At 41.8% G+C, this 16455-nt stretch overlaps 1 protein-coding gene across 2 annotated transcripts in view; it reads right to left on the reverse strand.

Annotated features, from left to right (window-relative positions):
- LOC110527716 (SRSF protein kinase 1) overlaps window positions 1–16455 on the reverse strand; it is a 54249-nt gene that overhangs the window by 11653 nt on the left and 26141 nt on the right. For both annotated transcript variants that reach the window (XM_021609171.2, XM_021609173.2), the window contains 5 exons: window positions 13331–13452; window positions 12464–12572; window positions 5873–6048; window positions 2931–3037; window positions 2505–2670 (listed from right to left, as the gene is read on the reverse strand). In XM_021609171.2, the coding sequence (XP_021464846.2) occupies window positions 2505–2670; window positions 2931–3037; window positions 5873–6048; window positions 12464–12572; window positions 13331–13452 (680 nt within the window). The remainder of the gene's footprint in view (window positions 1–2504; window positions 2671–2930; window positions 3038–5872; window positions 6049–12463; window positions 12573–13330; window positions 13453–16455) is intronic.

Below are 16455 nucleotides of genomic sequence, written 5' to 3' on the forward strand. Positions count from 1 at the left end.
TGAGGGACTCGTCGGGTGTCTGGAGTAAATCCCTCTCGTCCGACTCATTACAGAAAAAGTCTTCATCCAGTTCAAGGTGAGTAATCGCTGTTCTGATGTCCAGAAGCTGTTTTCGGGTCTTAAGAGACATTAGCAGCAATATTATGTACAAAATAAGTTACAAAAAATGCAACAAAAAAACCAAAACAAAATAGCACGGTTGGTTAAGAGCACATAAAAGGGCAGCCATCCCCTCTAGCGCCATTACTATCGCCCAGGGGTGCGAAGGTGAACAGCAAGGCACTGGAGTGAAGAACCACCAATGCTGTCGCTGCCTGGCCAGCTCCCCTCTCCACTAGGATTCTCTGCCTCAGACCCTATTATGTGGGCTGAGTCACTGTCTTACTAGTGCTCTCCCATGGGCATTAATATTGAATTGGTGCCACCATTGCTGCTATAACAGCCTCCAATCTTCTGGGAAACTTTCCACTACTATTGGAATATTCCTGCGGGGACTTCCTTCCATTCAGCCACAAGAACATTATTGAGGTCGGGTACTGATGTTGGACAATTAGGCCTGGCTCGCAGTCGGTGTTCCAATTGATCCCAGTGGTGTTCGATGTGTTGAGCTCAGGTTGAAAGTCACTGAGCTCTTCAGTTAGGCCATTCTAATGCCAATGTTTGTCTATGGAGATCGCATGGCTGTGTGCTTGATATTATACACCTGTCAACAGTGGGTGTGGCTGAAATAGCCGAATCCACTAATTTGAAGGGGTATCCACATACTTTTGTATATAGTGTTAATGTTTGTTTTTGACTTAGTTATACATTTGTTATAGTATTTGTTATACTTTGTTATACATTTGAGGATCCACATGTCAGCAACTCCATTGTAAATCCAGCGCATATTGAATGTTGAGATTGGCGAAAGGCCAGTCTTTTGCAGTGGAATGTTAGCTAAAGAGACTGGTACTCAGACTAGAAGGCAGTTGGGAGGAGTCAAGATCTAGTGGGACCATTCTAGCCAAGGAGAGTGCAGACTCGTGTGTGTGAACAGGTACAACTCCCGATATACAGTGCATTCGGAAAGTATTCAGACCCCTTGACTTTTTCCACATTGTGTTAAATTACAGCCTTATTCTAAAATGGATTAAATATTGTTTTTTCCCCCACAGCAATCTACACACAATACACCATAATGACAAAGTGAAAACAGGTTTTTAGAATTTTTACAAATGTATTTTAGATTAAAAAAACATAACTTATTTACATAAGTACTCAGACCCTTTGCTATGAGACCCGAAATAGAGCTCAGGTGCATCCAACTTCAATTGGTAATCCTTTTAGATGTTTCTACAACTTGGAGGCCACCTGTGGTAAATTCAATTGATTGTTTTCTACTCCGCTAGCCAGCACCTCGCCTAAATAGCTGTGCGTTTCTTTTTCTTCTAAATTCAATTGATTGGACATGATTTGGTAAGGCACACACCTGTCTATATAAGGTCACACAGTTGACAGTGCACATCAGAGCAAAAACCAAGCAATGAGGTCGAAGGAATTGTCCATAGAGCTCCGAGACAGGATTGTGTCGAGGCACAGATCTGGGGAAGGGTACCAAAGAATTTCTGCAGCATTGAAGGTACTCAAGAACACAGTGGCCTCCATCATTCCTAAATGGAAGAAGTTTGGAACCACCAAGACTCTTTCTAGAGCTGGGCACCCGGCCAAACTGAGCAATCGGGGGAGAAGGGCCTTGGTCAGAGAGGTGACCAAGAACCCAATGGTCACTCTGACAGAGCTCAAGTTCCACTGTGGAGATGGGAGAACCTTCCAGATGGGCAACCATCGTTTCAGTACTCCACCAATCAGGCTTTTATGGTAGATTGGCCAGATGGAAGCCACTCCTTAGTAAAAGGCACATGACAGCCCGCTTGGAGTTTGCCAAAAGGAAACAAGATTCTCTGGTCTGATAAAACCAAGATCAAACTCTTTGGCCTGAATGCCAAGCGACACATCTGGAGGAAACCTGGTACCATCCCTACAGTGAAGCATGGTGTTGGCAGCATCATACTGTGGGGATGTTTTTCAGCTGCAGAATGCTTATGTAAATAAGGTATCTGCTTATTTTTAATACATACAAATAAATCCAAAACCTGTTTTTGCTTTGTCATTATGGGGTATCATGTGTAGATTGATGAGGAAATAAACAATACATTTTATTTTAGAATAAGGCTGTAATGGAAGGGGTCTGAATACATTCCGAATGAACCGTATACACACTGATTCTTAAAGAATATAACTTATAACTTATGAGCCCTGATGGTAACGTTATGTTCTTGTTGATAAAACCTTCCTAAACTGTTCACTATGTTAATTCAGTGTGCCAATTGGTTGAGAGAAGTGTCAGTCATCTGTGGATACGGAGGAGGCTGGCACTGCTGTCCTCTGTCACTCTGTAACCTCATCAGCCATCTTCCTATCGTAGGATGTATATATGTGTCTACTTCTTTGTGGTGTGTCTGTACCTGCAGATCCAGAGGGGGGTGGAGCTCCTGTCCTCTGCCACTCCGTAGCTTCAGCAGCCATATTCCTAATGTAGGGCTCGTTAACAGTCAACAAGATGTTCTCTGGCTTGATGTCCGTGTGGATGATCTTACACTTTGAGTGGAGGTAGTCCAGCCCCTGGAGAACCTATAGGAGGGTAGAGCATCAGTAAGACCACTGCTGCATAGGGTTTCAACATTAAGGAGAATTCCGGTTGGAGGATTCCAAGAATCAGGGAAACTTTTGGGATAGTGTCTGGAATTTTCAACCCTCTCCATTTTTTTATGTTTTAAAAATTAATTACTGTTTCGACGTGAAAGTTATGTAGAATGTTTGTTTTTGCTAAAGATAATGCACCCAACCTGGAACACATCCAATGTTGTGTGAGGAATAAGGTGTTGTTTTACCTGTCGAATGATGCTTTTGACACAGGGCAGAGGAAGGCCCTGGTAGTTAGACTTGATGATCCACTTCAGCAAGTGATGACCCAGTACCTCAAACACCATACAGACATCTGATGGGGAACTGGGTCAAGGACTCAAAAACACACACACGTCATTCACGCCTATGCATTTGGCATACACCTACCCAATATAAAAAAATGTGAACACCTAAGGTTCTGCCAAGAACCATGATGAAAGTGGGCCAACGAACCCAGAAATCATTACGACCTCTTCCAGAAGCCGGGCATGCTGGGACGGAGGAAGTCTGGACACGTTGCCCAGACACCCAGCTGTGACTAGGATGTAAGCATTGCTGGGACAGACAGACAAACTGTCACTACATCTGTGGCTCTGTGCGTGTCATCTAGCTGGAGTGTATTGTGCTGCCAACAGCTGTACAACACCGGCCAAACATCAGTGCAACATCTCTGAACCACTGATAGATAGTACCAGGACTTGGGCAATAAAGATTTTAAGGCTCATAATATTGACTATTACTAATGCACTGATCTTAGGGAGTACTGAGTAGATGGAATATGCCTGTGTCCTTTGACTGTCTGTTTCAGGGTTATTATAGTAAACTACAACTGAAACTAAAAATATATATATATTATTATGTATTATTTTTTCAGCAAAAAAATCAAATGGGACCTAAGCTTTTTTTCATTTTTTTTTCTTCAAGCTTCCGTATCTGGCAGGTAAATGCTGAGAGGAGATAGTGATGTTTCAAATTGGCCTAGCTTGTGCATTATTATCACTAACGATCAACGTTGAATTGCTGTGGGAGCATCGAGCACCAGTGCAGTCACACACACACACACACATATACACAAAGGTATGATGATTTGATTTGATTTGAAAGGTATGTGGACACCAATTCAAATTAGCGGATTCGGCTATTTCAGCAGGTTTCCACATATTTTATACACTGCTGCTACTCGCTGTTAATTATCTATGTATAGTCACTTAACCCATATTTGCATGTACAAATTACCTCAACTAACCTGTACCCCGGCACATTGACTCGGTACCGGTACCCCCTGTATACAGCCTTTTCCCCCTGTTAATTTAGCAAATATTTTCATTTCTTGAACTGCATTGTTGGTTAAAGGGCAAGTAAGTGTACCACACCTGTTGTAATCGGCGTATGTGACAAATAAAATTTGATTTGAGGTTGGAATAATACTGTGAAATTGTGAAAACTATGATAATGCCATTTTAATGTAAGAGCTGTTTGAAAGACCACTTGAAATTTCAGCCTGTTTTGGTGGGATGGAGTTTTGGCCTTCCATGGTGACATCACCATGTGGTAAATTAGTTCATTGACCAATAACAGAGTTCCAAACATCTCTGCCAATAACAGCGCATTTTCATTGTTCCCCTTCCCACTCAGACCACTTCCATACACTCAGACAAAAATTATTGCTTGAGAAAATGCACTTTGCAAGAAGCAATTTTTGTTTATTTTAGATCATTCTAATTGAAAACCACAGTAACACTCGCTATATGCATCGCGTTGCTATGCCATCAGCGTTGGGTCAATGTGATATTTGAACTGCTACAGAGTGTGTAGTTTTGACAGCAGAAGAGAGCAGAGGGGAAGGGGGTCTTTATTCTATTTTCCTATACTGTACCATATTAATCTACTACGCACAAGTACAATAGTGTTGGTCCTGTTTTTCGTAAGTACTCATTAAAATTGTTGCTAGTGGTTGTACTAAATTATCCTCTGATTACAAAAGCAACGTGTGTGCATTGTAAACATAGTCAATGTAGCTAACTAGAGTTTCTGCTAGCTAGTAGCTTCTTGACTTAAGAAATCTTAGTAAAATAACCAGTGGTGTATAGTCGAGGCCATTTGCAACCAAAAAAACTCTCATTATTTCAATTCACAAGACAGAATCAATATGCACGTCAGCCACCAACAAATGAACCACATCGATTCTTGAGCTTGTATGCTGCCAGTGGACGCGAGCGCAACACGGGCAGTATAGTAGCTTGCATTCCTTTCAAAAGGAAGCATTCCCTCGATGGCTGATGGCAATGCAAGACACTCGATTGCCGTAGTGTAGCAGGGCAGTTAGGTACTTAATTGTTATCCACAAACTAATTGACAAAAATCGGCTTAATGTCTTTTCCACGGGTGCATGTTCATTAATTGTTTATAGTTCATCGAACAAGCATAGGAAAAAGTGTTAAAACCCTTTACAATGAAGATCTGTGAAGTTATTTACATTTTAACGAATTATCTTTGAAAGACAGGGTCCTGAAAAGGCCCCCCCCCCCCCGAGTTTATACACACACACACACACACACACACACACACACACACACACACACACACACACACACACACACACACACACACACACACACACACAACCAGGGATCTCTTCACAGTCATAGTCCAGAACAGACTGAGAAACGTGCAGTACTACATAGACACCATGACTACATGGAACTCTTCCACATCAAGTAACTCAAGCGAGCAGTGAAATCAGATTTTAAAAACAGATAAAACACCTTACGGCACAACACGGACTGTGAAGAGACGTATGCGCACACACATGCTGGCTGCATCTCTGCTTCATACAGCAACTGCAAGGCACAAGACTGCAAGGCGCCATAGAGTGGTGAGTACGACCCAGTACATCCATACCATGTTTACGAAGGACGTGACCAAACATTTGATTCTAACAGAAATACAACCTACAACACATAAATCGCCCCTCCCATAGGCTACTTAGAAATGTTTTCATCAAACTGGATAAGTAAACTGAAATTCAAATAAAAACCGAAAAACTCGTAAAAACACAAAACTATAATAACCTTGGTCTGTTTTCATACTTTGTTGAACACGCATGTGGTGTATAAAAGTTGATAAAGCATTGTGTTACTGAGGATACGACTTCCGTTCATGCCAGAGATCTTGAAGTCGTCTAGTAGCTGAACCACCTTCTCTCTGCTGGGGTCGTTCTGGTCCGTGTTCCTCACCGATCTCAGCAGCTTGATCTCATCCAGGGCCGTCTCAGTGTAGTGCTCTGCACTCTTCACCACCTTCATGGCCACAAAACGCTTCCCCCTGGAAATACAGGACAACTTACACAGTGTACCAACATTAGGAACACCATACTAATTATCAGACCTGACAACCCTGTCCAACTTTTTAGAGTACCACACGCATGCAGCAAATTGGAGATTCACGTGCTTTGACAAACATTATGGCTCGCACCTGGTTCAGTTCAGTCCTCTGAAAAGGTATTTACAAAACCTAAATAAAAAGTACAGAACATATAAAAAATATATATATGTTTGGTGGAATTAGCACAGATTGTATGTTTATTCCATTCCATGTAGAATGGAGATAATTATCTATAATGTTTTTCTTAGCACCTGAATTCCAAGTTTAGTCTCTATAGTAGAAGAACGCTTGTCGCCTCTCAAAACAGGGCCAATCACGAGGTCCGGCTCACAAGTATTGGCTTTTTAGAAACGGTTCCGAAATCAACACTAAAAGCAAAATCATTTAAAACATAAAAACAAAAATGATCGCGTCGACAGACCGCAAACTGGCTACACAAATCTTAAGTAAGGCTACCACAAAAAGGCATCTGAACACTGTTCGCTAGAATAGTCTGGTGTTTCAGCCTATGTAAAAGTGCCCATTGGATTTCTTTGCAGCGCACACATTTCAGAGTTTTGAATTTGATAAAATCTCAAATCTAGTGCAAAGGCTTTTTTGAAGCATTGCCTCTATTGCTAATACCGGACACTCATTCATTCTTCCTCACGCAGTCTTCTAAACTCCCGACTCCATTTAATGCCAATATGTTCATTTTTATTTTGGACTATACATTTGTAACGCTTTTGTGATGTGGATCATAATTACAGTTACAGTCTATCGGGTTGAGCGATCCTCGTAATGTTACGTGGAAAATACAACTAATGGGACGCAGAATTAAATGTCTCTCGCACAAATGCGACCAGTCATTTTTCGTATTTGCATGTAATTTCTTTCGCTAACTTTAGAGCCCACTGAATGTCCAGCTTATGTTCGCTAACGTTAGTTTGAAACAATTAGTGTTTACCTTTCCCCAACATACGGAGTCGAAAAGGGATTTGTCCATGTATTTACAGCTGACAGTCAGCAAACTCAGCATCATAACAAACAGGAGGGGCAGACACGGGGGAGCTACGTCAAATAATGATGTATTAATTTCCATGTCTGTTGACAAACTCAGTACATGTCTGTGTTGCAGCTCGAGAAATGGGATGTTAGATTTCCTCAGTGGATTTATTTTTTATTTAAATTGTTTAACACACACATATACAGTGCGCCTCCAACCCGGAAGCCAGCCGCACCAAAGTGTCGGAGGAAACACCGTGCACTACCCTGGTTAGCGCGCACTGTGCCCGGCCTGCCACAGGAGTCCATGGTGCGCTACCGGCCAAACCCTCCCTAACCCGGACGACGCAAGGCCAATTGTGCGTCAGAGCCTGGGCGCGAACCCAGAGTCTCTGGTGGCACAGCTAGTGCTGCGATACAGTGCCCTAGACCACTGCGCCACCCGGGAGGCTCATTTCTGCATACTTTTTAAAAATGTCTTATGCAAAACATGTGCATGTTGGCAGGTCTGTAATATTGAGTTGCACCCCTTTTGTCGAAAGCGTTCCACAGGGATGCTGGCCCATGTTGACTCCAATGCTTCCCACAGTTGTGTCAAGTTGGCCGGATGTCCTTTAGGTGATGGACCATTTTTGATACACATGGGAAACTGTTGAGCGTGAAAACCCCAGCAGCTTTGCAGTTCTTGACACACACAAACTGGTGCGCATGGCACCTACTACCATACCACGTTCAAAGGCACTTAAATATATTTTTACTATTTCATTTTTTACATTTACAGCAAAAGTACCACAAACAGGTAATTCAACCCTCCCCACCAGCCAAAATAATACAGCACAAAAATATAAAACACAACATAGAACAATTTCTACGATTATACTGCGTTACAGTTCATAAAAGGAAATCAGTCAATTGAAATGAATTCATTAGACACTAATCTATGGATTTCATATGACTGGGCATAGGCCCATCCACTGGAGAGCCAAGCAATCAGAAGTTTTTATCCACAAAAGGGCTTTATTACAGACAGAAATACTCCTCCGTTTCATCAGCTGTCGTGGTGGCTTGTCTCAGACGATCGCGAAGATGAAGAAGCTGGATGTGGAGGTCCTGGTCTGGAGTGGTTATTATTGCACATTTAGTTAATATTGCCTGCTAACACAAATTTATTTTAACTAGGGAAATTGTGTCACTTCTCTTGCGTTCTGTGCAACAGAGTCAGAGTATAAGCAGCAGTTTGGGCAGCCTGGCTCGTTGCGAACTGTGAAGACTATTTCTTCCTAACAAAGACAGCCAACTTCGCCAAACGGGGGATGATTAAAAAAAGTGCATTTGCGAAAAAAGCATAATCGTTGCATGAATGTACCTAACCATAAACATCAATGCCTTTCTTAAAATCAATACACGTAAGTATATATTTTTAAGCCTGCATATTTAGTTAAAAGAAATTAATGTTAGCAGGCAATATTAAACTACGGAAATTGTGTCACTTCTCTTGCGTTAATTGCACGCAGAGTCAGGGTATATGCAACAGTTTGGGCCGCCTGGCTCATTGCAAACTAATTTGCCAGAATGTTACGTAATTATGACATAACATTGAAGGTTGTGCAATGTAACAGGAATATTTTGACTTATGGATGCCATCCATTATATAAAATATAGAACGGTTCCGTATTTCACTGAAAGAATAAACGTTTTATTTTCGAAATGATAGTTTCCGGATTTGACCATATTAATGACCCAAGGCTCGTATTTCTGTGTGTTATTATGTTATAATTAAGTCTATGATTTGATATTTGATAGAGCAGTCTGACTGAGCGGTGGTAGGCAGCAGCAGGCTCGTAAGCATTCATTCAAACAGCACTTTTGTGCGTTTGCCAGCAGCTCTTCGCAATGCATTGCGCTGTTTATGACTTCAAGCCTATCAACTCCCGAGATTAGGCTGGTGTAACGAATGGGAAATGGCTAGCTAGTTAGCGGGGTGCGCGCTAATAGCGTTTCAAACGTCACTCACTCTGAGACTTGGAGTAGTTGTTCCCCTTGCTCTGCAAGGGCCGCGGCTTTTGTGGAGAGATGGGTAACGATGCTTCGAGGGTGGCTGTTGTCGATGTGTTCCTGGTTCGAGCCCAGGTAGGGGCGAGGAGAGGGACGGAAGCTATACTGTTACACTGGCAATACTAAAGTGCCTATAAGAACATCCAATAGTCAAAAGTATATGAAATACAAATGGTATAGAGAGAAATAGTCCTATAATTCCAATAATAACCTCAACCTAAAACTTCTTACCTGGGAATATTGAAGACTCATGTTAAAAAGGAACTACCAGCCTTCATATGTTCTCATGTTCTGAGCAATAAACTTAAAAGTTAGCTTTTTTACATGGCACATATTGCACTTTTACTTTCTTCTCCAACACTTTGATTTTGCATTATTTAAACCAAATTTAACATGTTTCATTATATATTTGAGGCTAAATTGATTTGATTGATGTATTATATTAAGTTAAAATAAGCGTTCATTCAGTATTGTTGTAATTGTCATTATTATAAATACATTTAAAAAATAATATATATATAAAAAAATCATAAAATTGGTCGACCTCTAGTCTGCAGTTGTGAGGCCAGTTGGATGTAATGGCAAATTCTCTAAAACCATGTGTCTTTCAAATTTAAGTCTGTCACAAATGATAAAGTACATTTGGCCAACTCAGTCGATGAGGTTAATTTAGTTGAGGAGCCAGCATCGGATCCAGACAATTTAAGTCGACCCTGACTAAATGTGTTCCCTGAAATTATGAATAAAAATTTTATTAGGTGCATATACATTTAGCACGGTTCAAGACGCAGTACACATTCTTCCATGGACCACTACATAATGTCCCAGTGGATCAATAACTGTTTTCGTTCTTATTGATCAACGCAGCTACTGCCAGTGTCGTTGTGTTAAATGAAGAGGCAAAGACCTGTCCCACCCATTCGTGCTAAAGTTTTATGGTCTGCCTGTTCGATGTTTTTCTTGTATAAAAACGCAAACATGGGTCTTGATCTTTTTCAGGTACATAAGCACTCATTTTCGTTTAACAGGTCCATTCAGTCCATTAACTTTCGATGATGTACGATTTACCATCTTAGCCATATTGTTCACTCAGGACATTAATGAAAATGTCAGGAATATGTCCATGCTCTGGTGACAACAAATAGCTTGTTTACATGGATAGTGAGAGCTTACATCACTGGTGTCTCCTTAGCAAGTAATTCTCTGTCCACCATGGACGATTCTCATCGTTGCAGGTTGAAGCAGTGCAAAGGGGATATTCTTGGAGGTACGTTCTTTTTTCACCTAATAGAATTACTTCCTACATTTGACCATCCTGGGACTCACTTCTGGAAAGAATCTGTTGTGTAGGATCACTCCCATCTCCTTGAAATGTTGGGCCGCGGTGCTGAAAACTCTCTCGTCCTGGTACACTATTTAGTTGAAGTCGGAAGTTTAAAATCACTTAGGTTGGAGTCATTAAAACTAGTATTTCAACCACTCCACAAATTTCTTGTTAAACTATTGTTTTGGCAAGTCGGTTAGGACATCTACTTTGTGCATGATACACGTAATTTTTCCAACAATTGTTTACAGATTTCACTTATTTCACTTATAATTCACTGCATCACAATTCCAGTGGGCCAGAAGTTTACAGACACTAAGTTGACTGTGCCTTTAAACAGCTTGGAAAATCCCAGAAAATTACCTCATGGCTTTAGAAGCTTCTGATTGACTCAAATGATGTCAATAAGCCTATTGGAGGTATACCTGTGGATGTATTTCAAGGACTACCTTCAAACTCAGTGCCTCTTTGCTTGACATCATGGGAAAAATCTAAAGAAATCAGCCAAGACCTCAGAAATTGTAGACCTCCACAAGTCTGGTTCATTCTTGGGAGCAATTTCCAAACACCTGAAGGTACCACATTCATCGGTACAAACAATAGTACGCAAGTATAAACACCATGGGACCACGCAGCCGTCATAACACGCAGGAAGGAGAAGCGTTGTGTCTCCTAGAGATAAAGGTACTTTGGTGCGAAAAGTGCAAATCAATCCCAGAACAACAGCAAAGGACCTTGCGAAGATGCTGGAGGAAACGGGTACAAAATTATCTATATCTACCGTAAAACGAGTCCCATATCGACATAACTTGAAAGCCCGCTCAGCAAGGAAGAAGCCACTGCTCCAAAACCACCATAAAAAAGCCAGACTACGGTTTGCAACTGCACATGGGGACAAAGATCATGCTTTTTGGAGAAATGTCCTGTGGTCTGATGAAAAAAAAAAATAGAACTGTTAACTGCCATAATGACCGTTGTTATGTTTGGAGGAAAAAGGGGGAGGCTTGCAAGCCGAAGAACACCATCCCAACCGTGAAGCAGGGGGGGGGGAGCATCATGTTGTGGGGGTGCTTTGCTGCAGGAGGGACTGGTGCATTTCATTTGTGTGGATATAGTGAAGCAACATCTCAAGACATCGGTCAGGAAGTTAAAGTTTGGTCACAAATGAGTCTTCCAAATGGACAATGACCCCAAGCATACTTCCAAAGTTATGGCAAAAGAGCTTAAGGACAACAAAGTCAAGGAATTTGAGTGGCCATCGCAAAGCTCTGACCTCAATCCTATAGAAAAGTTGTGGACAGAACTGAAAAAGCGTGTGCAAGCAAGGAGGCCTACAAACCTGACTCAGTTACACCAGCTGTCAGGAGGAATGGGCCAATATTCACTCAACTTACTGTGGGAAGCTTGTGGAAGGCTACCCGAAACATTTGACCGAAGTTAAACAATTTTAAGGCAATGCTACCAAATACTAATTGTATGTATGTAAACTTCTGACCCACTAGGAATCTGATGAAATAAATAAAAGCTGAAATAAATCACTCTCTACTATTATTCTGATATTTCACTATCTTAAAATAAAGTGGTGATCCTAAAAGACCTAAGACAGGGAATTTTTACGAGGATTAAATGTCAGGAATTGTGAAAAACAGAGTAAATGTATTTGGCTAAAGTGTATGTAAACTTTCGACTTCAACTGTATATACACAAAAGTATGTGGACACCCCTTCAAATTACTAGATTCTGCTATTTCAGCCACACCCGTTGCTGACACGTATATAAAATCGAGCACACAGCCATGCAATCTCCATAGACAAACACTGGCAGACAAACATATAATTGTTTGTGTGTTATTTGTTTAAGCAGACGTCTATTGTTGTGACTTAGATGAAGCTCCGATCAAAATTCATGTTCAATTTATGCAGAAATCCAGGTAATTCCAAGGTCCACTGTATGTTAGACAGATTATAGATACTGTACACCGTCAGCACTTACTGTATGTCCCAGGCCAGCCATACAGTGGAGAAATGTCCCCAGCCCAGCTTCCTGATCACATGGTATCTTCCATTGAACAGGTCTCCTATCTTCACATGGTGGTAACCTCCTGCAATAGTAACATATGGTAGTTGGTGTGTGTGACTGTGTATGGACGTGTTTAACTTTAACCAGAAGTCCCCACAAGAATAGTAAGCAAACATTTCACCAACTGGGAACACTGACCTGTTCATCGGACGTGCTACCTTGTCCCAGACCTGCTGTTTTCGACTCTCTCGCTTTCGCACCTGCTGTCTCTAACTGAATGATTGGCTATGAAAAGCCAACTGACTTTTACTCCGGAGGCGCTGACCTGTTGCACCCTCTACAACCACTGTGATTATTCTTATTTGACCCTGCTGGTCACCTACAAATGTTTGAACATCTTGTCCATGTACTGTTATAATCTCCAGCCGGCACAGCCAGAAGAGGACTGGCCACCCCTCAGAGCCTGGTTCCTCTCTAGGTTTCTTCCTCGGTTCCTGCCTTTGTAGGGAGTTTTTCCTCGCCACCATGCTGTTACATCTGCATTGCTTGCTGTTTGGGGTTTTAGGCTGGGTTTTTCTAAAGTAATTTGTGACATCGGCTGATGTAAAAAGGGCTTCATAAATCAATTTGATTGATAGATTATTAGTCACCACGAGGTCAAATGCTACTTTTAGGGGGTTAAGGTTAGAATTAGGTTAGGTTATGGTTCGGTTTTTGGGTTAAGGTTAGGTTAGGTTAAGAGTACAGGTTAGGGAAAAATTGGATTTTGAATGGGACTGAATTGTGTTTCCCCCCAAGCTCTGTACAAGAGTGTGTGTGTGGGTACACAGTGTATCATACCTCTACAGTAGTCGTTGGGATCCTCCTGCTCCTCGTCATCAGAGCCCAGTATCTCCTCATCCTGGTCTGGGATAGGAGAGTCATTCTGCTTGGACGCACCTCCCCGCGGCGCAGGGTCTGGTCTGGAGAGAGAGAGAGAGAGAGAGAGGGTAGGGTTATTGTAAATGAGCCTTTTCCGTTAACTTGGGATTGAGGCGTATAGCTGCTGGATCTACACAACCGATGTCATGGGACGTGGTTTCATTTTGACATTCTACTTTTAAAGTCGGAAAACGTGACATACTTTAATATATATGTCCCTTTGGTGCTCCCTGAAGCTGGGAGGTCAGGCCTCTAAATAGTACCCCATCGACAGCTGTGATGCCTTTGTACATTCAATCAAATCGGCCTAAATGGCAATAGGCCAAAGTGATAGAGGAATCTGTGTATGTATCCCAAATGGCACCCACGGCACCCATTTATAGTAAACATCTTTTGACCAGGGCTCATATACAGTAACAGTCTAAAGTTTGGACACACCTACACATTCCAGGGTTTTTCTTAAATGTTTTGCTATTTTCTACATGGATTCACACATGGATTCATGAAGTAACCAAAAAAGTGATAAACAAATCAAAATATTTTATATTTGAGATTCTTCAAAGCCACCCTTTGCCTTGATGACAGCTTTGCACAATTTATTTTCTTCTTAATGCATTTGAGCCAATCAGTTGTGTTGTGACAAGGTAGGGTTGGTATACAGAAGATAGCCCTATTTGGTAAAAGACCAAGTCCATATTATGGCAAGAACTGCTCAAATAAGCAAAGAGAAACAACAGTCCATCATTACTTTAAGACATGAAGGTCAGTCAATTTCAAGAACTTTGAAAGTTTCTTCAAGTGCAGTCGCAAAAACCATCAAGCGCTATGATGAAACTGGCTCTCATGAGGACCGCCACAGGAAAGGAAGACCCAGAGTTACCTCTGCTGCAGAAGATAAGTTCATTAGTTACCAGCCTCAGAAATTGCAGCCCAAATAAATGTCTGACGGTTCACGTAACAGACATCTCAACATCAACTGTTCAGAGGAGACTGAGTGAATCAGGCCTTTGTGGTCGAATTGCTGCAAAGAAACCACTGCTAAAGGACACCAATAATAAGAAGAGACTTGCTTCGGCCAAGAAACACGAGCAATGGACATTAGACAGGTGAAAATCTGTCCTTTGGTCTAATGAGTCCAAATTTTAGATTTTTGGTTCCAGACGCTGTGTCTTTGTGAGACGCAGAGTAGATGAACGGATGATCTCCACATGTGTGGTTCCCACCATGAAGCATGGAGGTGGTGGTGTGCTAGTGCTTCGCTGGTGAAACTGTCTGTAATTTATTTACAACTCGAGGCACACTTAACCAGCATGGTTACCACAGTATTCTGCAGCGACACATCACCTATCGAGTTTGAGCTTATTGGGACTATCATTTGTTTTTCAACAGGACATTGACCCAACACACCTCCAGGCTGTGTAAGGGCTATTTGACCAGGAAGGAGAGTGCTGCATCAGATGACCTGGCCTCCACAACCCAATTGAAACGGTTTGGTATGAGTTGGACCGCAGAGTAAAGGAAAAGCATCCAACAAGTGCTCAGCATATGTAGGAACTCCTTCAAGACCGTTGGAAAAGCCTTCCAGGTGAATATGGTTGAGAGAATGCAAGAGTGTGCAAAGCTGTCATCAAGGCAAAGAGTCACTAGTTTGAAGAATCTAAAATATATTTCATTGTTTAACACTTTTTTGGTTACAACACTATTACTACACTACTAGAAAATGTAAAAAAAGAAAATAAAAACCCTTTAATGAGTAGGTGTGTCCAAACTTCAGACTGGTTTTCTATGTTTGGTGTTGTCGATGTTTGATCCTGTGAAACTTGGGGAATTGCTCTCAGATGATCAAGTCCTGTCATGATAACTTGGTTGGTACAGGCGAGCACTTCAGGAGTCGAGCTCAAATGATTGCTCTCGGTCTCATGGAAATAGTTGGTTTTTAGCTGTATATAGTCAACTAAACTAGTTGTTTTGTCTTGTTCCTACCGAGTTTATTCATATGTTAACGACCCAAGCAAAAACAGTTGTGTGTAGCGGTAAATTTGGGCTGCGCTCAAGAAGCGTCAACTTCAGCTGTCACTTTCACTAGTTAGCCATACAGACAAGACCAGTTTTAATGTCACATGCACAAGTACAGTGAAATGCCTTTCTTGCAAACTCAAAACCCAACAATGAAATAATCAATAACAATGTATTACAAAAAACAAAGCGAGAAATAAGAATAAGGAAAATGAAATGCATAATAAAGTAAGTAAGCATACTCTATACAGGAACTGTGGTGGTCATAGCGGGCATTCTTGTACTTATTCCTGTCTGTCTTCGGCCGTAGCACGAGGGTTGTCTACGATAGTTCTGTGTGGGGAGCCCTCCTCTTCAGTTTAGCGCCAACCTCTGTGTTAATCCAGAGCTTTTGATTGGGGAAACAGTGAACCCACACTGTGGGTACCACATCGCCAATGCATTTTCTAATGAAGCCGGTGACGGAAGTGGTTAGCTCGTCAATGTTATCGGCGGAGTCTCTAAACATATTCTAATCAGCGCTAGCAAAGCAGTCCTGTAATTTCTCAACATAGAAAATTGCGGGTACTTGCTGTTTCAAATTCTGCTTGTAAACAGGAAGCATGAGTACATAGTCTTGATCTGATTTGCCAAATGGCGGACGAGGGAAGGTCTTGTATGCATGCTTGAGGGTAGAATAGCAGTGGTCTAGGACTTTGTCGCACTTAGTGGCGTTGGAGACGTGTTGATTGAAGTTGGGCATCATGTGTCTATAATCGCGTGCAGCCTCCGCGTGTAGGGTTTCCTGCTTGTTTATAGCCTTGTACAATTTGTTAAGCGCCAGCTTGCTATTTCTATTGTCCTGGGGTGAAAAGTATACAGCAGTCACAATACAGTTGAAAACTCCCTCGGGAGATAGAAGGGTAGGCATTTGACCATCAGGTATTGCATGACAGAATAATAGAATTAGCACACCAGTTGGTGTAGATGAAGAGGCAACCCCCCCCCCCCCCCCCCCCCCCCCCCCCCTAATTTCCCTGACTCCATTG

This window comes from Oncorhynchus mykiss, chromosome 7 (genome assembly GCF_013265735.2).
Source record: "Oncorhynchus mykiss isolate Arlee chromosome 7, USDA_OmykA_1.1, whole genome shotgun sequence".
NCBI classification, from domain to species: Eukaryota; Metazoa; Chordata; class Actinopteri; order Salmoniformes; family Salmonidae; genus Oncorhynchus; species Oncorhynchus mykiss.